Source organism: Melitaea cinxia, chromosome 11 (assembly GCF_905220565.1).
Source record: "Melitaea cinxia chromosome 11, ilMelCinx1.1, whole genome shotgun sequence".
In the NCBI taxonomy this organism is placed as follows: domain Eukaryota; kingdom Metazoa; phylum Arthropoda; class Insecta; order Lepidoptera; family Nymphalidae; genus Melitaea; species Melitaea cinxia.
In genome coordinates, this window is record NC_059404.1 from 5166302 (window position 1) to 5190232 (window position 23931).

At 34.1% G+C, this 23931-nt stretch overlaps 2 protein-coding genes across 2 annotated transcripts; both read right to left on the minus strand.

The window, feature by feature from the left end:
* Positions 1-1102: 1102 nt before the first annotated feature.
* On the minus strand, positions 1103-12504 carry LOC123657696 (trypsin-7-like). The gene is made up of 7 exons (XM_045593216.1): positions 12448-12504; positions 11819-11933; positions 10058-10220; positions 6472-6677; positions 3297-3502; positions 2361-2421; positions 1103-1224 (listed from the first exon to the last, which is right to left on the minus strand). Exons 1-7 carry the CDS (start codon positions 12502-12504, stop codon positions 1103-1105), a joined length of 930 nt encoding a protein of 309 aa, XP_045449172.1.
* A 4278-nt stretch (positions 12505-16782) lies between these two features.
* LOC123658018 (trypsin-1-like) lies at positions 16783-22863 on the minus strand. Its single transcript, XM_045593498.1, has 8 exons — positions 22831-22863; positions 21597-21723; positions 21132-21167; positions 20230-20392; positions 19632-19840; positions 19335-19495; positions 18010-18100; positions 16783-16930 (listed from the first exon to the last, which is right to left on the minus strand). The coding sequence occupies exons 1-8, from the start codon at positions 22861-22863 to the stop codon at positions 16809-16811; spliced, it is 942 nt and encodes a 313-aa protein (XP_045449454.1). The 3' UTR covers positions 16783-16808.
* Positions 22864-23931: the final 1068 nt, after the last annotated feature.

The following is a 23931-nucleotide window of genomic DNA, read 5'->3' on the forward strand; positions in this document are numbered from 1 at the left end:
AAAGGTAGTCATGAAATAAAAATAAAACAATTATATCCAGTTATTTAATTAATATAATAATACATTGTAATTCCACAGTCATACTTAATACTATACTTAACTTATGAGGCAATTTTACGTATATTTTGAAACTAATATATTAACATCTCAATATATAAAAATATTTGGTACAATTCGAAATAATCGCACATATAAAAAATTTAAATAACGACGAAAAGAATAACAATTTACACTTTATTTTTGTGAATTTTTTAGAAGCGTGTTAATAATGATTTATTTGGCAAAGGTCATCAATAAAATCATTCCACTAAAACGATCAGTTAATCAATTTTGCATGTTTTAGTACACGAGTTCAATGACTCACTAATGATTCGTTGAAGATCATGTCACCAATTCTTGACTTAATAACTATAGTTTTTAAATAGCGTTGCTTATTTTTATAGTTTTAATTAAAAAAATATTAAGTAGATTTTTTAAATTATTATTACTTCATATACCTACTTTATATCGCAGATAAGTGTTTATGCACATTATTAATAAACTAGACACATTTATACGTTATGGTATATATTCTACTGTTAAATAAAGTATACCAGTCCTATTAAGAATAGAGCTTTGTCAGTTTTAAGCTAATTAGTTACCGGACAACTGCGAACACTTCTGTTAGAACATTCTTAAAACTGAAGAAATTTCCTAAGGAAGGTTCTTTGCGCATAAATTTCACACTTCCATAAATCTAAAATATGTGTATAAAATTTTAACACAAATATTTTATAAAATTCAACTGGCTTTATTGCTGCAATTTTTACTGGCTGTTCTGTAAAAACTGTAATAATATGCGTAACTTAATGAATTATATTAGTAAGAGAATAATATGCGGTGTAAATACCCTGCTGAAAGTTCCAAATAAAAAACGATGATTGTATAGGAAGTTATCGTAAAAATTTTCATACAAATTTTACCTGTTTTTATCTGAACATCAAAATTTTGGAATCCGTGTTTCAAACACACAGTAGTTTACAATAACTTTCCATAAAATCATCATTTTTTTTCCACTTTTACGAATAAATTTGTATAGTTTATAAAGACAGTAATAAAATATTCATTCATTACAATAGCAGGCGTCTTGTGTATTTTCTCGAATCCAGTCTAAATAATTCGTTACCCTCGTGTAGACCCCGGGGTAGCCAACTCTAGCGCAACCGTTACCCCAAGAGACAACTCCTGAAACCAAATATTTTACAATAAAATTAATCATAAGTGACACGATAATTTAATTATAGTTGGCATACCTAACCCCAAGTCTCGCAAAAAGTTAGTGCAGCTATTGTAACAGAGTCGCCTAAAATTAGTAAGTATTAAGACCGCCAATTTCAAAATATTTGACTTTCTTATGCTTATTCAAATAAAATCAAAGATTTCTAACACTACTGAATCATCATTTTAAAAATTATAATATATCGTTAATATGAACCAGCCACAAATTCGGCATAGAAAGATAAACAAGAAACTTTTTAAAAAAACTATCAATCGTTACCCAGTGGATACATGACGCACTGCGATTTACGTAAATACAATATCAATATGATATGTATAAAATTAGTGTTTTATGTCACAATGATGAAATTTACGTCATATGTTCACTCACTTCACTTCCGCCTATTGCAGTCCACTGCTGGACATAGGCCTCCACAAGTTCGCGCCAGAAATGGCGTGAACTTATGTGTTTTGCCCATAGTCACCACGCTGGGCAGGCGGGTGACCGCGGGGCTGGCTTTGTCACACCGAAGACGCTGCTGCCCTTCTTCGGCTTGACTATTTCAAGCCAGCAGTTAAATAATTATCCCGCCATCGGTCGGCTTTTAAGTTCCAAGATGGTGTCGGAATTGTGTTATTTCTTAGTCGCTTCTTACGACACCCACGGGAAGAGAGGGGGTGGCTATACTCTTTACTACCGTAACCACACGGCAAAGTAGTCATATGTTCACTAGGTATAAATTAAATACGGTCTTGCGTGCAATACACCGCTTCTAGACGCACACATCTCCATCATTAATATAATCTTGAACCGCACTATGCTTAGGTATTAAGTACTTTTTATACAAACTTAAAATTTATTTTCTAGCAAGTCTTAAAGATTTGTGGGATTTTGTTATACTATACGAGTATTCGTATATATAATACCATTATATACCCCTGATAATATAATGATAATTATATATAACCATTTAAATAAGTTAATCTATCGGATACTCTCAAACACACTCGTGTGTGTGACAAGTGAAAGCCGATCTACCTTGTTTTACAAAGGGCGCCACAGACGCAGAAGGATTCGCAAAGTCAACATCAATATTCATTACCTATTAACTCGTACCGCTTGTCTTGCTTTCTCTCGGCTATGAGCGGCCCGCCGCTGTCACCCTGGAAATAGATGTATTGAGTTCCCATACCTTGCATTAAATATTCAGTTCTGGTCTTAGCAATCAAATTAAAATATTTAACCTTAAATTTATACGAGAACATGTTACTACATACTTAATTACTACAATAAATGCAAAATTGTAAAAAAAAAATTGTAATGCATCTTATTTTTTTGGTATTCCTATTACATAGTTCGCACGTCGTTCTCCGTTAAAATATAACCTAAATTTATTATAATTGTATTTGCTCGCATCCGAAAAAAACCGACTTCAATTACATCGACAAGTAAATACAACGTAGGTCGACGAAAAAATAGTCAAGTAAAAACGCATTATTAGATATAGCTCGAAACGTAGTTGTTAGATCTCAAATAAATTTAATTAGGACCAAATGACACACACCACCTTTCGTTTAAAAAAAATGTCGAAATCGGTCCACCCAGTCATAAGTTCTGAAGTAACATACATAAAAAAAGTACAGTCGAATTGAGAACCTCCTCCTTTTTGGAAGTCGGTTAAATAGTACTAGTTTACGCAATCCACAGTCTAGTGATTTTTTAAAGAAATCCAAAATGTGTAGTTCCGTAATATCAGGCACTGTTGATTACAACTTTTAATACAAATTTAACTAAAATCAACGCACAATTCAATTACAAGAACTGTTAGTGTCAATTATGGTACACAAGTACTATGTACTAAACTAATTAACAATGTAAATAAAAACCCGAAAGCTTTTGCTCAGAAAATACATATTACAGCGTTTAATAGTTTAAGTAGCAAATTAAAAAAAATTAAAGATACTTAAAAATTATCGTCCTACAACGTATATAATAATGTAACTCCTAAGTAACTTTAATTGTTTTAAGCAAGTATTACCTGGCAAGAATCCTTCTGCCCCGATTTAGGGTAACCAGCGCACAACATGTTGTTTGTAATCATACTGGAAGTATACTTTGTATTCTTGCACTCCTGATTACTCATAACTGGTACTTCTACCTCTTGCAATAAGCAGGATACCTTGCCTTCTTCCGTCAGAGTCCCCCAACCTGACGCAACGGCTTTCACTCCAACGTACAATTCGGCTGTAGAAATATACATTAAAATAATTAATGTAATTCATATGTAAAGTGCTGTGTGGTTACGGCAGTAAGAATATAGTAATCCCCTCTCTTCCCGTGGGTGTTGTAAGAGGCGATTAAGAGATAATACAGTTCCACTACCACCTTGGAACTTAAAAAGCCGACCGATGGCAGGATAACCATCCAACTGCTGGTTTTGAAATACACAGGCCGAAGACAGACAGCATCGTTTTCGGTACGACAAAGCCACCCCTGCGGTCACCAACCCGCCTGCCCAGCGTGGTGACTACGAGCAAAACACATGAGTTCCTGCCATTTTTTTTTTTTTTTTAAAGTAAACGTTACACACTCGACGGATCCCCCAGTAGGATTTTCTCCTGTACTGGGTGTCCGGAAACACATACAATACACAAACACAACGCCCAGACCACGACTAACATCTATATGGTCGATATAAGTGTCCGTCGTGAGCGGGAATCGAACCCGCGACCGCTGGCGCAACAGCCAGTGCGTCAACCGTTGCGCCAGCGGATCGTCAAATTTTTGGTGCGAGCTTGTGCCTGTGTCCAGCAGTGAACTGTGTTAGGCTAAAGTGATGATGATGATGAGTGATATGTACAATGATAAAAATATTACTTAATCCTAAAATACGACAAACAAAAAAAAATATTTTTTTGTCGACAGTTATAAATGGATTTAATGTATTGTATCATTTAAAAATATTTGAATATTAATTATAATCTAGTATTACTTTTAAGCAATACGATTGTATGGAGCTTTATATGCAAGTGTTTGTTTAATTAAACTTGCCACTTAAAATTTTTCGGCATCACAATAAGTATAATTATGTAACCAAATGACATAAAAAAGTCACTTTCGGATACATGTCAAGTAAATGAGACAGAAACGAGATGAAAGATATGGCGATTGAAACATTGCCGAAATAGGAGTATGAGGACCGCAACAAAACAGTTATCGTGGTAAACGCCCGAACAAATATAAATTTAATTAAAGATGAAAGACTGCTAAACTACAATAAAACTGAACTTATATACACTAATAATTATAACAAAGAACAGTTGATAAATGAATGCTTGCCGCTGCTATGGGCTACCTTCCTATATTAAATAGCGCTACCAAATGCTCGGCAGCAAATACACGAATATTTTAGATGCAAATAATATAAATAAGTATCGTAACATTCGTAACACGAGGATTCGTGTGTTTTTAATATAAATTGTCACTTTCACTGTCTTGACAAGTGTTTCAATTCAGTAATAAATTACCTGTTTTCAATGTACTGAAGTATAATTTCTATGAGTAAAATTATATAAATGAATTAATTTTTGGTACTTATATCTACATATAATTATACAGATATTATAATTTTTGTGTACGAGCTGTATATTATATGTATTTGTGTATTTATTTTGTAAGTATTTAAAAATATAAACGTTTCGGTTATTATGGTCTACAAATAGTTAATACTTTTTTTTTAATTTGGCTTAGAGGTTGACTGGATGAGAGCGCCTCTAGGAAAGAAATCGGGTTTTTCTTTCAACTTTTTTCTTAAAAATTGTTAGTCAATAGAGTTTTCAAATGAATCAATAATTTTGAATTAAAGCACTTAATGATTTATCATTTTTATTTAATTAAAGTTGTGTCATACTTTGGATTATTCAAACAAAAAACTTTCAAAACACCGTAAGTACTACTTAATTTGTTATTTATGTCTGCAGTATAAGAGACAATAAAGCCTATTAATATGCTATAAACTGTATGATGTATCGTTAATACTGTATTACGTAGATTAAGAGAAAATTGTATGACTTTGGCGAAAGGTAATAAACTTAGTACAGAATAAAATTGAAACTTTTTTTATTTATAAGCAACGAAAATGATAATTTGTGTGAGATGCCTCAATTATATGGTTTTAAACTTAACTAACTAACTTAAGAATTGTGTTTGCTAGCAAACAAAAAAACCGACTTCAATTACATCGACAAGTAATACAACGTAAGTGGACGAAAAACATTAACAAACGCAGTAGTCGCCACTACGATTTTCGAAGATTTCTCTCGATTTCTCTAAGATGCCATCATCAAATCCTGGTTTCCTTATCATGGTACCACCCTTGGGAAATCCCCTTTTTAACAAAGAATAATCACCAAAATCGATTCATAAACGACGAAGTTATCCGAGAACACACATAAAAAGATCTAATCTATATATATATACGGTCGAATTGAGAAATCTCCTTCTTTTTAACCGACTTCCAAAAAAGGAGGAGGTTCTCAATTCGACTGTATTTTTTTTTTTATGTATGTTACATCAGAACTTTTGACCGTGTGGACCGATTTCGACATTTTTTTTTTTAATCGAAAGGTGGTGTGTGCCAATTGGTCCTATTTAAATTTATTAGAGATCTAATAATGCGTTTTTACTTGACGCTTTTTTCGTGGACCTACGTTGTATTATACCGCATAACTTTCTACTGTATGTACCAATTTTGATAATTCTTTTTTTGTTGGAAAGGAGATATTCCAAGTTTAGTACCAGGATCTGATGATGGGATCCCAGAGAAATCGAGGGAAATTCTTGAAAATCCGCAATAACTTTTTACTGGGTGTACCGATTTTAATAATTTTTAATTTAATCGAAGGCCGATGTTTGTCGTGTCACATATTAATTTTATTGAGATCTGATAACTACTTTTTGAGTAATGTAATCTTTGATAACGCGTAGTTACTTGACTATTTTCGTCGATCTACGTTGTATTACTCGTCGATGTAATTGAAGTCGGTTTTTTTTTCGTTTGCGAGCAAACAATTATTTTGGAGTCGGTTAATCTTTATTGATTATTATATATCATAGAATAATGAAATAATCTTAAATAGTTTAAGTGTTTGCAGACATACAAGTCGCTTTTACTGTATTCTTAATTATTTGTAAATTAGTTATATAATACTTACAGCTATCTGTAGGCAAGCATATCGGCTTGATTGATCCTGACATAGGAATTCTCTCATTGAGGCGTAGCAAGGCGATGTCATTATCAAAATTTGTTAGAGTGAACTTATTTGCAATAGCTCGGATGACGAAGCGAGTCTCAGGTCTCTGGGTTACATTACACCGGTTGTGTTCGCCGAATGTGACCTTTATCATGAACCACATAAAGCTGAAATTTAATAAAAAAATTGGTTTGAAAAATTGCCAGACAATAAAAATAAAAATGTACAGAACTCTATTGAAATATCCTGCACAAATTTTACTTCTGGGATAAAACTAGGCTCCTCTAAAAAGAAAGAAATGAATTTCGAAAGAATTGTATGCAGGTTTTATCGTACTACACATATTATAGTCCATTATATAGTCCAATTAATTCAGAGTATATTATAAAAAACAAATTACAAATCTGTGTTTGTTTTGACATTGAGCGAAAGTGACACGAAATATTTTTGGACTTGAATACCATTAATGTCTCATTTACGCTTTCACTAACTGTAGGTAGCTACGGCACGACAAAAGGTCTTCGTTGCATCTATTTAACTGTCATCTTCAATACCTATTCACACGACACCTATATCCATACTTCAAACATTGAGATATTTTTCTGTAGAAATCAAACAAAATACAAAAATCGCGCAATCGTTTCGAATGTGGACATTTAGTGAGGATATTGAACTCTAAGTTTAGAGCCTGCCCCTCGGCCGGTTTAAAGGTGAACGTACTGATACTGATTGGAATTCAAAAATTCGGACCAAGAACTTATTCTGGGCCTGTTTTGCCATTCCCAGGTTATCGGACTCGTATATCGATGATATACGATCTCATCTGCAATTTGGAGACGCATTTACATTTTTATCAAAATAAAGGAAAAATTTAATTCGTCAAACGCCCTCTACTTCTCCTCAAATTTACATATTAGGTATTTGTGCAAATTATCTGGTCCTCGAAGTTGACTTAACGCACTAAATAGTGTAAAGACTTTATTTTTAAGTGATTACGTCGTTTATTTGTGCTTAACCCATTTTGTTAATAATGCATTCCAATTTTGGAGAATGAGATCAAAACGAGAATCTAAGTTTCAAATTAACCTTAATTTTGACAGGGGACATTTAATTTTAATCATTACTTTGGATAAGAAACTACTACTTCTACTACTGTTAAATGTTTTGTGTTTAAATAAGTAATTTTACGCCAATAGGCTTTTTGTTACGAAGTTTTGATTGCGAGTCAATATACTCTCAAGTTTTATGTAAATACATAAAAGCCACTTGCTAAAACGTTCAGAATTCTCGGTTCATTTAAACACGTAAAGCTGTCGATACAACTCAAACAAACTATAGGTACTTGTATTTGATGTAATAAAGTAGACGTAGTTTCTAAGTCATAAAATTATTTTCGTATTGAGACAAGCTACTTTTATATTATCTTATAAAGAAATAAACTTTATTATTTCGATTTTGTTATAAAGTAACTTGTGTTTTGCTGTGTCGTTACGGCAGTCGGTAAAGAATATAGCCACGCCCTCTCTTCCCGTGGGTGTCGTAAGAGGCGACTAAGGGATAACACAGTTCCACTACCACTTTGGAATTTAAAAAGCCAACCGATGGCGGGATAACCATCCAACTTTGGCAAAAGGCTTTGAAATACACAGGCCGAAGACGGGCAGCAGCATCTTCAGTGGACCAACCCGCAACCCACCCCTATGGGGGCTCTAATACACATAAGTTCACGCCATTTTTGGTGCGAACTTGTGGAGGCCTATGTCCAGCAGTGGACTGCGATAGGCTGCAGTGATCAATATAAATTAAACATATTCTTGTGCAACAATGTACCTGTATAATTATATCTAGGTTCACATTATCGAAGTTATATTTTTCCTATGTAATATACAGTTAAAGTAAAAAATTTAACGAAAATAAAGTGACATCTAAAATATCAAACTTTTAATGGTTATGATAATTTTTTTAAGTATTCTTGAATTTTTATTATAACAATAAAGTGATAAAGCTTTATAGTGATAAAATTTTTAAAGGGCAACCAAATATTAGGATGTATAAATCTCGCTGGGCGCCAGAAATTTGCAAGGTAGCAGACAAAAATAAATAAAATAAAACTACTATATATACTTGTTCAACCAGCGAGAACTTTTTTCAACTCATACGAATGATGATGATGAAATGATTATTAAAATAAAATATACTTCGATTTGCGGTCCCACTAAAAGTGTGTGTGTTTAATTAAGTGGAATGGAAATAACACGATCGCACCTGATCAATAATCCCCATAAGTATATAAAAACTATTAAATGAACTATGTCGTGTCGGATTCTGGAGGTACGGAAGAGTACACCGCTTCAAGAATTGCCAAAGCGAGCCTTCTCTCAGTTGCGACCCGTGTGGAGATCCAGGAAGCTGACACTAAGAGTGAAACTCAAAATCTTTCGCTCCAACGTTAAGACCGTTCTTTTGTACGGATGCGAGACTTGGAAGGTTACTAAATCCATCACACAGCCAATTCAAGTCTTCATCAACCGATGCCTACGTCAGATCATTGGCATCTGGTGGCCCGAAAAAATATCAAACGACCACCTGATGAAACTTTGTAAAGATACCCCAATCGGCCACCAGATAAAGCGGCGTAAATGGGTATGGATCGGTCACACCCACCGAAGGGATTCCTCTCACATACTGAGACAGGCCTTAGAATGGACTCCTCAAGGGAAAAGGAAACGTGGCCGCCCTAAGCAAACGTGGCGTCGCTCCGTCACCGCGGAGATGAAGAATGTCGAGCTTTCCTGGCCCGAGATTAAGCTGATAGCCCAAGAACGAGCGAGATGGCAGCGCACTGTGGACGCCCTCTGCCCCATCCAGGGGATATAGGTCTTGATAATGATGATATAAAAACTATTTATGTTATTATTAATAGCACTTTACAAGAAAACAAGCACCTGAATACAATTTTAAAATATTTGTAGTTGAAAGCGTAGGTTAAATATCTACTGCTAATGAAATTCGTAATGAATGTATAGCAGTTTTATTTTTATTTTTATATACCTTTCTAATATTAAGAGAAAATATCCAGTTCAGTACATTCGTTCAAAAGTTATGGGCATACACATACATTTTGAAGATTCATTCTCATTATGTTTGTGCAGTCCTTGTGGGTCTCCCCACCGTACCTCCGAGAGCACGCCATCGGTCCCGGTTGTTGTCGCTTCAGCCTGTAATATTCCATTACTGGGCATAGGCCTCTTTCTCCATGTAGGAGAAGAATCAGAGCTTAATCCACCACGCTGCTCTAATGCGAGTTGGCGGATATATTCCCTACAATGAGGTACGATCGCTATCAGGTTGTTGTCATAAATACCTAATAACGATCGTTACTCATAGTAGGGAACATAGCCGCCTACCTGCAGTTGAGCTGCGTGGTGGTAAGCTCTGATACTTCTCCTACATGGGGAAAGAGGCCTATGCCCAGTAGTGGGATATTACAGGCTGAAGCAAATTCTCATTATATACATCGTGCTATAAATTAACAAATATTTTATACCCTTTAACGCAATGCGCGGCTGTTAAGACGTATCTGTCATTGATGGCCATCCCTCCGCAGTAAAATCTCTTGAAATAAGATAATTTAGCCATCCAGGGGAACTCATTTATTCCGGCTTCAGCCCCTCCAACTATTCGCGACACTTCGTTTCTTTCACCGCATTCTGAAAATCATTTTATAAGGTTTATACAAACTATTTATAAAATTTAAAAAAAAATATGTGCTTGTACGATAATTAGTCTTTATTTTTATAAATAACCCATAAAAAATTAGTTGAACCCTACGCTTGTTTGCCAACTAAACTACCTAGTTGTATAAAAAAAATGATTATCAACATTAATATACAGCTTAAAACGGGAGGGTCCGGGGGGAGTGACGGAGTTATGACTGGGCTATTTAAGGCAGAGTGATCAGTCCTAAAAGCCTTAGTGACACTCTAACGCCACCACTCACCGAAGTACCACGCCGGAGGCAGGAGTTTGGTTGTACTGTTCTTCAAGAAAGGCAATAAGTCTCTCTTAATGAATTACAGACCAATCTCACTTCTAAGCTATGTCTATAAGATGTTTTCGAGGGTCCTTACGAATCGTTTCGCTAAAAGACTGGATGAATTCCATCCAGCGGGGCAGGCTAGTTTCGAAATGGCTACAGCACCGTAAACTACGTCCATACTCTCTGGCAGATATAAAACTGAATAGTAGGTATAATCAACCACTCTGTATGGCATTTGTGGCCTACAAGAAAGTCTTTGACTCTGTCGTGACGTGGGCTATCTTGGATTCAGGCGATATATCGAGATACTGAGGCTTATTATTTATTTATTTATTTTTTCCTTTTTTGCACTAATATGTGCACACTTCACACAATGTGTAGATAATAATGAGTAATAAAGAATAAATAAATAAATATGTATGATGCGGTGATGTTGATCATCCATATCAAAGACCAATGAACAGGACCCATTTTCCTTCAACGTCGACGTTGAACAGATATTGGAGGAGCTATGCCAATTGCTGGGCGGCCTGAGTCCTCCCGACGAGTCGGTCTCTGTATAAATTAGGACAAAACGAAAGCTAACAAACAAAGTCGATCGATGTAGTTGGTCCATGTTATCCTTCTCGAAGTTGTTCAGGATTATTTCTACCTAGACCATACTATTCGTGCAATGGAACAGACTATGCTTGGGGTCTCTCTCAAAGATAGGATCAGAAATGAAACTATCTGCGAGAGAAAGAAAGTAACCGAGATAGCCAATAGAATTAGCAAGTTGAAGTGACAGTAGGCTGGTCATCTGTGTCGCAGGATGGCCACTGGAATAGATGCGTCCTGGAAACCGCGTGCTAGCTAATGCAGTGTGGGACACTCTCCGGCCCTCTGGACCAACGATCTACGTAAGATTGCCGGTGGAAGCTGGATGAAGTCTTTAGAAAACCGGGATGCTTAGTGCGATCTTGCAGCGGCCTATGTCCAGCAGTGGACTGCAAAGGCTGAAGTAGTAATATTTCATTAATTTTTTTTTTTTTGCTTTTGGAAATTCTATATACACTTACACATATGTATCCTCCTTCTATATTCGTTTATATTGCATATGCAAGATTGTTTTTGGCATGTATTTTCATATATTTAATTAAGGTATTTGATTACTTTCTAAAGACGTTACATTATATTTTATATATAGGTATTTTACATCTTTGTATTAATCATAATAAAATTTATAACATACTATATAATTTGTTAATTTTATTTAATTATAATACTAACTGCATGTGCATGTTGTTCTCGGCTGATTAGCTTCAAGCAGAGGTGGTCGGTTCCCCCAAACACCTCCGAAGAAATTCTTCGCGAAAACTCCTCGTTTTTCTCGCAAAGATTCTCCCTACATATCAATAGACGTGTTTTATTATTTTTATTAAATATTGAGTTTAATAGTTAAAATAAAAAATAATCATAAAAAACCTTGTATTGTGGAAGTCTACTGTGACTAAGCCTGCTTGAGATTTAAGTTTCCCGCACAAACTATATTTTTATAGACTTTTCCTTATAAAACTTTATCAATGATATCAAAAATGTTAGAGATTAAATAATGTCGTACACATTAGTCGAATTAAAACTCATTACACTAATAATTACATTTACATTAATCAGGCAATGTTGAATACAACAAACAATATTAACAATTTAAAAAAAAATAAAAAAAAGTTTTTGCTCTTTTTGAATATTAGCAGCAGTTGATTATTTTGTGCTCAACATAACTCTACAACAACTTTTACATGCGCTTTTCAATGAAATAATACACAAAATTATTTAAAATTATATCAATCAGATACATATAAATCAGGAATATAGTAACAAAAACAACCAAAATTTAATAATAATAACACGACACAAACCTGTGTGTAAGTGAAAGTTAAAGCTGCAAACACAACGAAAAGAAAGCACTTCCACATCCTGCAGCTGGTTGAAAACAAAAAAAAAATAAAAAAAATCAAACTTCGTTTTCAGAATTCACTAAAACCTCATTGCTCGTCGTTAGACTCGTCGCACGCGCGCACAAACCACACTGAGATCGACACTCGGCCGTGTTGACGGACACACGTTATTTGGGCGGACACCCCACTAATCGATCTATTGATTAGTAGTAAAAAAAATACTATGAATAAAATGCATTAATCAGGTAATTATTATATATAAATAAGACAGCCGTCGCTAAAAATATAATTGTGACATTTTTTTACTTTTTACAGTTTTTTTTACAGTTCGTAAATATAATTAAGAGCTTGACAAGTTTTTTGCATATTTTAAAACATTTTTATATCCTTTTTAGCCTTAGTCTATCAAGCGAAAGTATTGCTTTCCACTACAGGTAACGGTTAATGCCTCTTTATATTCATTACAAGATAATGCTGTATGCGTCTTACATACATACTGATTTTATAAAATGACTAATTTCTTGTTTCAAAGTTTTATGTTTTGTAATCTAATGTTGAACAATAAAGTTTAATATGATACAATTATATGTTATTAATTTAAAATTATGGTGTATTAAAAAACTTGGCAAAGGTCTCCCTCCGTCTTTTGATTTAGTATAGGTATTAAGGATGTATTGTTAAGTATAAATAAACAAAGAAGTCAATTAAGAATATATTAAGTTCATTAGTTATTTTAGATTGTAAAACAATATATCAATAGGTATGTTAGATTCAACATTTTATGTAAAAAAGATAAAATGTTACCATCAAGACGAGCTTTTTTACGTAATAATTTAATCCTCAATTTACCATTTACCATACTGAGTACAAATTATTCATTTTTAATTTTAAGTTAAGAAAATAATATTTATTTTTAAAATACCATTAATATGTTCTACGAACCATTAATATGATGTGTGGTTACGGCATAAAGAATATAGCCATCCCCTCTCTTCCCGTGGATATCGTAAGAGGCGACAAAGGGATAATACAGTTCCACTACTACCTTGGAACTTAAAAAGCCGACCGATGGCGGGATAACCATCCAACTGCTGGCTTTGAAATACACAGGCCGAAGACGGGCAGCAGCATGTTCGGTGTGACAAAGCCAGCCCTGCGCTCACCAACCCGCCTGCCCAGCGTAGTGTCTATGGGCAAAACATATGAGTTCACGCCATTTTTGGCGTGAACATGTCGAGGCCTATGTCCAGCAGTGGACTATATTAGACTGAAGTGTTGATGGTGATGATGGTGAAAAGTATCTTTAGGAGAGAGCACTTCAGAACGCTTAAATATACGTGTCTCAGCTCCTTTAGCAATATAAACCTTTAACCTATCACTTTGTTTTCAGTCTGTCTGTCAAGACCCTTTTTCTCGGAAACGCGTATCAAGCTGAAATTTATATCAAATACTCAGGTCTACTGTCTGTTGTGTCTGTGTTTATGCTGCAAATTTTCGACACTCGCAAGGGAATCAAAACCTACAGGATACTTCCAGTGAACTCAGAATCTTGAAATTTAACACACACAAACACATCAATCAGCCTATCACAGTCCACTGCTGGATATAGGCATCTACAAGTTCGCGCCAAAAATAGCGTGACTCATGTGTTTTGTCCATAGTCACAACGCTATTTTATTTCTTAAATCGTTACTACGTTTGTATTATTTCTAGTTCTTTTGGACCTTATTAATTTTAATTAGTTTTGTAATAAGGTCATGTGGAAAAAATAAAAAACATTTCTTACTAAAGTTAAAAAATGTATATTGATATAAAGAAATGTATGTATTAATAAAAACATTTAGTCAATCATGTAAAATTAAACGCAGTAAAATATTATTTCTATACAAAAATAAATAAACAAACAATTCTTATAACTAAATAGATTATAAAGTTTAATTACATTAATTTCATCGTGAAAAAGATCACAGTAATAGCCTAAGAGCGATTTTTCTTAATAATCAAAAATAACAAGCTATATTTAAAACATCAACAATGAAGTAAGATGACTCCAATTTTTTTAATCATATTATCAAAAGTAGTTATGACAATGAAAATGTTTAATGAGATTGTGAATTGTCTGAAAGGTCAAAAATATCTCTAAATGTTTGATCTAGATAAAAATTACAACATGTCATTTTGGTTAAGAATGGTTGTCATCAAATGAAGAGTACTTTTAAAAATAAACTTATTATTGGGGCCATTAGAGGAAAAAATAAAAATATGTTGTGATGATGAAAATCGAAATATGATGTGATGAAAACGGCTCATGAAATAATAAGATGATAGTGATAAAAATGATGATGGTGATGATAATGATAGTGATGATCTAAATAAAAATGATGATGATATAACTACTTCAACGACAATAATGAAGATAATTATAATAGTAATAACAATGATGATGGTGATTACAGTGATGATGATGATAGTGATGATAATGATGATGATGATGATGAGTGATGATAATGATGCTGATGATGATAATGATAATGATTATGATGATGATGATGACAATGATTATAAAACTAGTGACGCTAAAACAATGATATTTACAAAATTATAAATTATTTGAATATCTTAAACTTTATGTACAAATAAAAAAAAATGAACACGTAGGTAGCTGTCCACAGTAGCTTATCATCTATTGGTAATCTGCACCACCGGCCTGTCTGTTATATATACACGTTAAAATTAGTTAAAACAAATCTTACCAACTATCATCGATTATATCGAATTACTAAAATATGTTATAGTTTGATGACTAACAATAAATTTGTTATAACAAATCATTTAAAGTACCATCAAATTTACCAAAACCATGTACATTGGGAAGACTGAGCTTATAATAATGACATTGAGCTTATAATAATAAAAAATAAAATATGTATTATTAGTGTTGCTAATATACATATTAATTGTTACAGTAAGTAATAGAATTAGGTTTTTGATTAATTTCTTTTTTACGTTTAAAATAATCAAAAGATTTAAAGTTTTCAAAGCGAAGTACATTACAGTGAGAAATTAAGGATTATAGAAAATAATAATTAAAATTAGATTCATACTTAAATTTGAATAATCATATATACATAATAAGAATCATTAACAACGACTTTCAAAGGTAAAAATATTTATCTTAAAAAACAATTAAAGTAGATTAAAAGATGACTTTAAAATGAGTATTTCTCAGAGAGAGGCCATGGTGGAACGAACAAATTCAATACTGGAGCAAGTATCCCAATGGGGTGATTGCAACCTGGTCACGTTCAACGCCGCCAAAACGCAGGCCTGTTTATTCTCCACCAAACGGAGTCCTTTCAACTTGACTCCTACTTTCCGTGGTACACCTGTCCATGTGTCCGATACCCTCGACCTCCTTGGCATAGAGTTGAATTCTAACCTCAACTTTGGCAATTACATTGAGTCCAAAGCGCAAACTGCGGCCAGAAAGCTTGGCATCTTAAATAAGGTTAAGCGTTATTTCACGCCTAAACAGCTTCTTACGCTATACAAAGCTCAAATCCGATCGTGCATGGAATATTGTAGTCACTTGTGGGATGGCTCAGCTAAATATCAACTCGCCACACTGGACTCAGTGGAACGCAGAGCCAAGCGGCTTATCGGTAATGCCAGTTTGGTGAAATCTCTTCATACTCTGGCTCACCGAAGAAAGGTTGCCAGTCTAACGGTCTTTTACAGGTTGTACTTTGGAGAGTGTGCCCTGGAGCTACACGAGCTCATACCCCCATCTCCTTTCTTCCATCGGACTTTCAGACGTACCGCAGGCTTTCATTCCTACCTGATTGATATACCTTTCATACGTACAAAGCGCTTCGAATCATCTTTTTTAATGCGCACAGCCAAGGAATGGAATTCCCTGCCGGCGTCTGTATTTCCGAGTTCATATAACCCGAACATATTTAAAGCGCGAGTGAACAGGCTTCTTCTGGGCGAACTCGCTCCATCTTCGACCTCGTCTGTGCTCTAGGGCTAGACTGAGGTCAAGAGTAAGCCCATATCGTAATAAAAAAAAAAAAAAAAAAAAAAAAGTATTTCAATACAATAATACCTATCAAAATTGAATTTTTTAATAATTCAAGTAATGATAATTGTCTTAATTTTACATTTACTTACTAAATAAACAACTATATAACACATCACTAACAAGTCATGGGCTTAAATTAGTAAAACAAGTACAAATTTACATTAAAGTCGATAGTAAAATATAAGTAGTTTTAATAAATTAGTAAATAAATATTTTTTTGTAGTTAATGAAAAATAACTTAGTTTCCACAAAGACAAGTGTCTCGCAAGTTTGCTCTCAACCAGGGCAAGTAGCGTGTTATCCGAGTGTACACGCCGGGATAACCCGGTCTTCCACACCCAACGCCCCATGATACTATACCTGTAATATCATTAAAAAAATTGTATTCATTTTATACAAGTGCCTGTGTTAGCTCCGACACGCAAATGGTGTTTACTCCTTAAGAAATATTACTTAGATATGTAAAAATATATTTATCTCGCATGAGACGCTACGTGGTAACGTCATTCTCACCGTCGCGTCATTACGGTTTCACAGGTTTTCACTCCAAATATATTTTTCATACCACGGATCCTTAAATCTTTTCTTAAGAAGTAAATTCCAAAAAAAAAAGATATTTTACTTCTACTACAAGAACTACTATCGCAAGAACTAAAATAATCGAAATACAAGTTGTGTACATAGTATGTAGTGCGTGTACTAGGAATTTCGTAAACTAGGAAAATTAAGACTTAAATTACATACAGATCAACTATTATATATATATTGGCATTTCTAAGATATCAACAAACATATTTATTGTTAATTTTCTATATTTCTTTCTTTATTTCTATCTCTTACTCTCAGTCGTTCTTTATCTCCGTTTTTCCCTTCTACCTCATCCTCAAAATTACTTTCGAATCATATGAGCTTTCTCAAGGTAAATGTAACACTTAAAATGCATACGGCGCATAGTTTGAAATTTAGTTTAGTTCACTATATAGGGATAAATATCCACTGAGCCATCTCGACTCATTTGCTGAACTATAGACCCTTAGGACTAGCATGGAATTTTACGTATGATATGGAAACTAACAATATATTATTATAGGGTTATTTAGAAATGCGAGTAATTTTATTGGAAATTTCAATTCAGCCTGTAATATCCCACAGCTGGGCATAGGCCTCTTTCCCCATGTAGGAGAAGGATCAGAGCTTCATCCACTCTATTCACCAACCCGCATTGGAGGAGCGGCTCCAATGTGGGTTGGCAGATATATTGCCTACTATGAGTAACGATCGAACCCGCAACCGCCAGCGCAACAGCCACAAACCAGTGCCGTGCCAGTCTTTTGGCAATTTACTAACACTCTATTCAATATCTTACGACTATTTTTCCATCACTATTTTTTTTAAGTTATAAAATCAAGACATTTTTGAACCAAGCTTTAATTTCTTACCCACGATTTGAAATCTATCACCTTGCTGTAACAACAAAGGTCCGCCGCTGTCACCTTGACATGAGTCCGTTGATGCTCGACCCGCACAAATCTGTAATTTGTAAAAAAACGGCTTATCAATAAAAAATATCTGAAAATTTAATTATTGTAAAGGGTCACCCATTAATCACGTGAGGTTCGAGGGGGGGGGGGGGACATCACGAAAAATCACAAGGCTATATTAAGATATCGACAATTCAGAATGTAACATCCCACTGCTGGAGGCCGTTTTCACCATGAAGAAGGATCGGACCTAAATCCACCACGCTGCTCCACTGCAGGTTGGACCCTACTAAGAGTAACGATCGCTATCAGGTGTATATGATAAAAACCGGGTCCAATTGTCCAAACACGTGTATTTATTTTTCGTTGAACACACGATTATCTAAACAAAAAAAACAACAAATGCCCTGCAACCTAAATATCTGTCTAGAAACTTGTATCAGGATGCTTAAATTCCCACAATTTAATCAGGTTATACCTGTATTTAACACAAGTTATTTTTGAGTATGTATGGGGAAGTAATTTAAGCCTCAGATATATGTGGTTAAGTGTGCTTAAAAATATCACGTGATTAATTTACGATCCCTAATGAGAGTAATAAAATACTAGGTTGAGCACATGTTATTAAATAATATTTAATTTTTAATCGACTTAAAAAAAAGAGGAGGTATATTCTATGTGTATTTCATATCTTTTTACTAGATGTATCGATTTTGGTGATTAATTTTTAATCGAAAGCTGATTATGCTTGTCAAGGTTCCATTTAAGTTTGATTGACGTTTGACGACTACTCTTTCATTTATCATATATTATATTAATACGCTAAAATTAAGATCCTGTTTAAAAAAAACCTCATAATTATTCCACATAAATTATATACCATTTTATAGATAATTGCTTGCTCTACCACCATCAACAACTGAAAAATGTACTATTGCTCTTTTCGTAAATAAATTAATTATTAAAATTATGTATATATATATATATATATATATATGACGGCTTTAATTTTGAAACAACTTCAACATAATTGACGATCGGCAAATTGTTTACTTATTTAGTGCGAATTATTCGCACGGGTATGGCTAGTTCCTAATAATACGTATTTAATTAATTATTTTTCGACTACCTACATCGTATTACTTGTCAATATAAATTGAAATCGTTTTTATTTTTTTCTTGTTTGTTATCAAACAATTGTTTTGCACGTGTGATGATTTTATAGGAGGTGGAGTTGAAAAAAACGAATATGAGGAATTTAAAAAAAAATTCAAACCACAAACCATGTTATTAGTGATTCTGGAGGCGCGATACTTCATACCTCGACACTGTGTGAGAGACAAAATGGGTACTCGAACTTCTTGAACTATTGCAGGCAATTGACCACCCTCGGACGTACGACCCCAACCAACAACGATACCTTCCTTGCCTGATGGATCTACGCCTGTAAATAGTCATCAAAATATTTAGAACAAATCTATCCCACACATTACCATAATTGTATGATAGGAAAATGTCTGAATGTTTATCTAAAAATATCATTATTACTAAAGCAGTGTTTAGTGTTCAAAGTAACTTACTTGCTGGAGGCAGACAGACGGGCTTGATGATTTTGGAAAAGGTGACAGGTTTCCGTAACTTTAGTAAAGCTATGTCATTATTGTAAGACTCGGCGTCAAAGCTACGGTGTCTGACGATGGCGGTGACTGCTCGCATGATTGCGGCGCTCTCTGATGTTATCGTTTGATCATGGTCGCCCAAGATCACTCGAATTTTAGATCGTTTCAATCTGTAAAATGAATTGAGTTTTTATACTTAAACTTATTTTATGGAACTTATCTAAATATATATGCACCCATTTAAAAGATGGCACTATGGGCACTGGACTGTACTGGAGTTACCACGATTGTCATTTTGAAACCCTGACCCTTTGAAAACCTATTTACGTTGCAAACACCATGGTCGTTGGTGATTTCGAGGCTATGAGTTTGATGTTATTGTGCGGGTAAGGCATAACGATCTACCCTCTTTATGTTTTGTTTCTCATTAAGGTGTTTGCACTCTACACTGCTCCTCAGTCAACCGTAACCATGGCGTCTGGCACTTCGCCAACATATCGGAGTTTACGAAACGAGGTACGTTTAAAAAAATTCTTGTCAACATAAAATATTCACTTACTTTCTAACACAATGTGCCGCTGTCAAAACATACTCCTTCGTCAGCAAAGACGCCCCACAGTGGAATTGGCCATCATAGACTAGCCTCGCCATCCAAGGATACCGGTTAAGACCAGCCGCAACACCACCTACTATACGATTTTCCTGGTTCGGCCCACTGCATTCTACAGAGAAAGTGACGGTTAACGAACTGCCATAGGAAGGTAGAGCCTGCATTACTGGTTAATTGACTAGCATAATGTAATAGTGACATTGCCTTAATTGAAGTTGCTTGCGTTGTATTAATAAACCTATTTTAAGACATTAGCTTTTCATGTTCAAGTTTGTTCATTTTATTTATTTTTTTATTTATTTTTTATTTATTTACACTACAGCTACCTTCGATAGTTATTAGTGCACAAGTTAAAATTTAACTTGTACCTATTCCAACTATGTGTTGCAGAATACAGGAGATCGCATCTTTATTTATAAATATGAGATTAAACAGTCCAAGGCATTTGTTTAATACTACGAATATTTAACAATTGCCGTAGTCCTCAGTGAGAAATTTTTCGTTAAAAATATTATATACATATGAGTATAATACATAGTAGTACAGATATTCCCTATACATTTATTGCAAGCGAAAAAAGTATTACGGTAGCTATATCGTATACGCAATTAGTTATTTTATATGTTAATATATAATCTATTTATTTTTAATCGATGTAACGAATTATCCCAAAGAATGTAAAAAGAGAAATATTATTCAGACAACGAAAGTTAATCCACAGCTAACTAAAGGGTGTAAGAGGAGACAAGGGAAGTGAGTCAAGAAGAATGTCCAACAGGAAGACTACGAAGGTGCTATAAATAAGTGCATTTATACTACAGGTGCTTCGTATTCCTTAATGTGTAACTCACCAATCTTTCTAGGAAGTGGGTTCGCTTTGCCGCACTCTAAAATGTGAATGTGAATGAAAATAATTAGACTTGCTGAGAGTTCTACAGGTGAAAATAGAATTAAGTGTCCATAAATTCGTATTTTTGAAGAATATTTTGTAGTTGTACTTACACAAAGATATTGATTTGTGTAAAGATAAAATATGTGTACACAATAATGTGTTTCAAAAATATAAAATGAGATAGATTTCAACTTAGAATCGGCCTAAAACTCAGAATAAGACAAATTCTAATTTTCTTGAAATTTTCATTATTATTCTATGAAATGTATTGACTTTATGACTTATAATGAAATATTTAAGTTTTTCTATGGAAGTTCGCTAGCAATCATAATAAATAACACAAAAATAAAAGAAGTTATTCTCTTCTCAATCTTGTGTAAATTGCAAACAGATTTTTCGTTCATTCATCAATAGAGTTACATACCACAGGAACAATTCTTGACTTGGGAGTCATCGTCATCTTCTTCAACGCTTTGTTCCTCCAAAAGTGGCACCTCCAAACCAAAGAAGGAGTCGAATAGAAATCGTGAAGTTCTGTTCGTTAAAGATACCTGAAATTGATTTTTTTATCTCTTTGAAAATTACAGCTTGTTTTTATAACAATTGTGTTTGCTCGCAAACGAAAAAAACTGACTTCAATTACATCGACAAGTAATACAATGTAAGTAGACGAAAAAAATTAACAAACGCACTAGTCGTCACTACGATTTTCGAGGGTTTCCTTCCATTTCTGTGGGATTCTATCATCAGATCCTGGTTTTCTTATCATGGTACCACACTTGGGATATCCTCCTTTCCAACAAAAAAAGGTGTGGCTACGGCACTAAAGAATTTAGCCACCCCTTCTCTTCCCGTGGGTGTCGTAAGAGGCGACTAAGGGATAACAAGGTTCCACAACCATCTTGGAACTTAAGAAGCCGACCGATGGCGGGATAACCATCCAACTGCTGGCTTTGAAATACACAGGCCGAAGACGGGCAGCAGCGTCTTTGGTGCGACAAAACCAGTACTGCGGTCACCAACCCGCCTGCCCAGCGTGGTGACTATGGGCAAAACACATGAGTTCACGTTATTTTTGACGTAAACTTGTGGAGGCCTATGTCCAGCAGTGGCCTGTATAGGCTGTAATGATGATGATGATGAACAAAAAAAAAGAATTATCAAAATCGGTCCATAAACGAAGAAGTTATCCCCGAACATATATATACGGTCCAATTGAGTAACCTCCTCCTTTTTTGAAGTCGGTTAATAAATATGACATATTTAAAAGTTTGTTGCATATGTTAGGTATTAAAACTTAATAAGATTAGAATTTAATGGGGGAACATCATTATAAAGACCAATTACCAGTAAAATCGAATGGGTAAAAATTATAATATTTAATAAACCAACGTAAGTTTATTGTACCTTTCAATTACTAGCGTTCAATAGCTATGTGCCACTACTTTACCGTTTTTATCGAATATCGTAAACTGAAAATCAATCAATGAATGTCACTCATGCCGTGAGAGAAATTTTACACAACCGACACCCTAGAGTATAAGTAATAAAAGTTGTCATGAAGAAAGAAATCTACGTTTCAGTTTTTTTTTTTGTAAATAAAAAAAAAAATCATGAACCGAATGAGAATACTGACAATAATACACCGCTGGACAAACGTCTTTCTTTACAAGATCTTTCTCTTTCTTCATTTAGATGAAGGGAACTTAATGTAAGGTTTAGCGGATAGTGGCAATGTGACAATGCTAGCCGGCTAATTTGCCGTATTTCATCGATAAATGGCTTAACACGCTTTCCAAAGCACAAGAGAGAACTATATGTAAGATAATCACATCAAAAACATTTATATACTCAAATATACACATTTTTGCTCCAAGGAAATGTTGGACACAAAACCTCGATGTCAACGGGACACTGCTACACTAATTAGTAGTTAAAATTCCAAAAATTGAAATGAAAAAATGTACCTAGAGTTGATATTTTTTTTCTAACAGACTTTTCTTGCCAAGAACTACATTACAAACCGGTGATAACTTTATTAACAACAAAAAACTACTTCTAAAATGTCGACTCATGTTTTAAAAATAAATTGTAATGTTTATTTCACCTATAGGTTAATAAAACGTTTCTATGAAACCATTCCATGAAACATTTTCGATCAGTTCATCAAAAGTTAATTATATATCTTGCATACACATGTCCCCACTAATAATTTCACTTATGGCATAAATGTACACAGCCCTAAAACGACTTATAAACGACTACCTTTGTACGACTATACTAATAACAGAGCTTCAAAATTATAACTTTTATAAATATTACCTGTGTAGGCGCATACTGTTCAGCAATTCATTTTTATTGAAATGTAGATTGATTGTCACACAAGAATAATAAACTTAGAAGCATGTGCAGGACAACCGTCATAATCAAGGTGGGCGTTCTGTGACCTGAGGGAAATTGGTTCGCTATGCCGCACTCTAAAATGTGAATGTGAAAGAAAATAATTAGATTTTCCAAGAATTCACTTAATGAAAATAGAATTAACTGTTCATAAATACGTACTTATGCAGAAGATTGTGAGTTGTACGCAAGAGTATTTGTAGATAAGATAGGTGTACACCATGTATGTGTTTTCGAAAATATATAATAAGAATATAGATCTTGAATAAGAATTACCTAAGATTCAGTATTCAAAAATTCCAATTTTCTTAAAACTCATTAATTGTTTGAATTGACCAAAAATTACCAAAAATTATTCA

Coding starts and splice junctions, on each gene's coding strand:
- LOC123658018 (XM_045593498.1), bottom strand. CDS start 22,863: ATGAAGAAAGAGAAAGATCTTGTAAAGAAAGAC. Junction 21,168..21,596: donor AGTCAAGAATTGTTCCTGTG/GTATGTAACTCT, acceptor TTCACATTTTAG/AGTGCGGCAAAGCGAACCCA. Junction 19,496..19,631: donor CGTCTGTCTGCCTCCAGCAA/GTAAGTTACTTT, acceptor GACTATTTACAG/GCGTAGATCCATCAGGCAAG.
- LOC123657696 (XM_045593216.1), bottom strand. CDS start 12,504: ATGTGGAAGTGCTTTCTTTTCGTTGTGTTTGCAGCTTTAACTTTCACT. Junction 10,221..11,818: donor GAGAACAACATGCACATGCA/GTTAGTATTATA, acceptor AATGATTTTCAG/AATGCGGTGAAAGAAACGAA. Junction 6,678..10,057: donor GCCGCGCATTGCGTTAAAGG/GTATAAAATATT, acceptor ATTAAATTTCAG/CTTTATGTGGTTCATGATAA.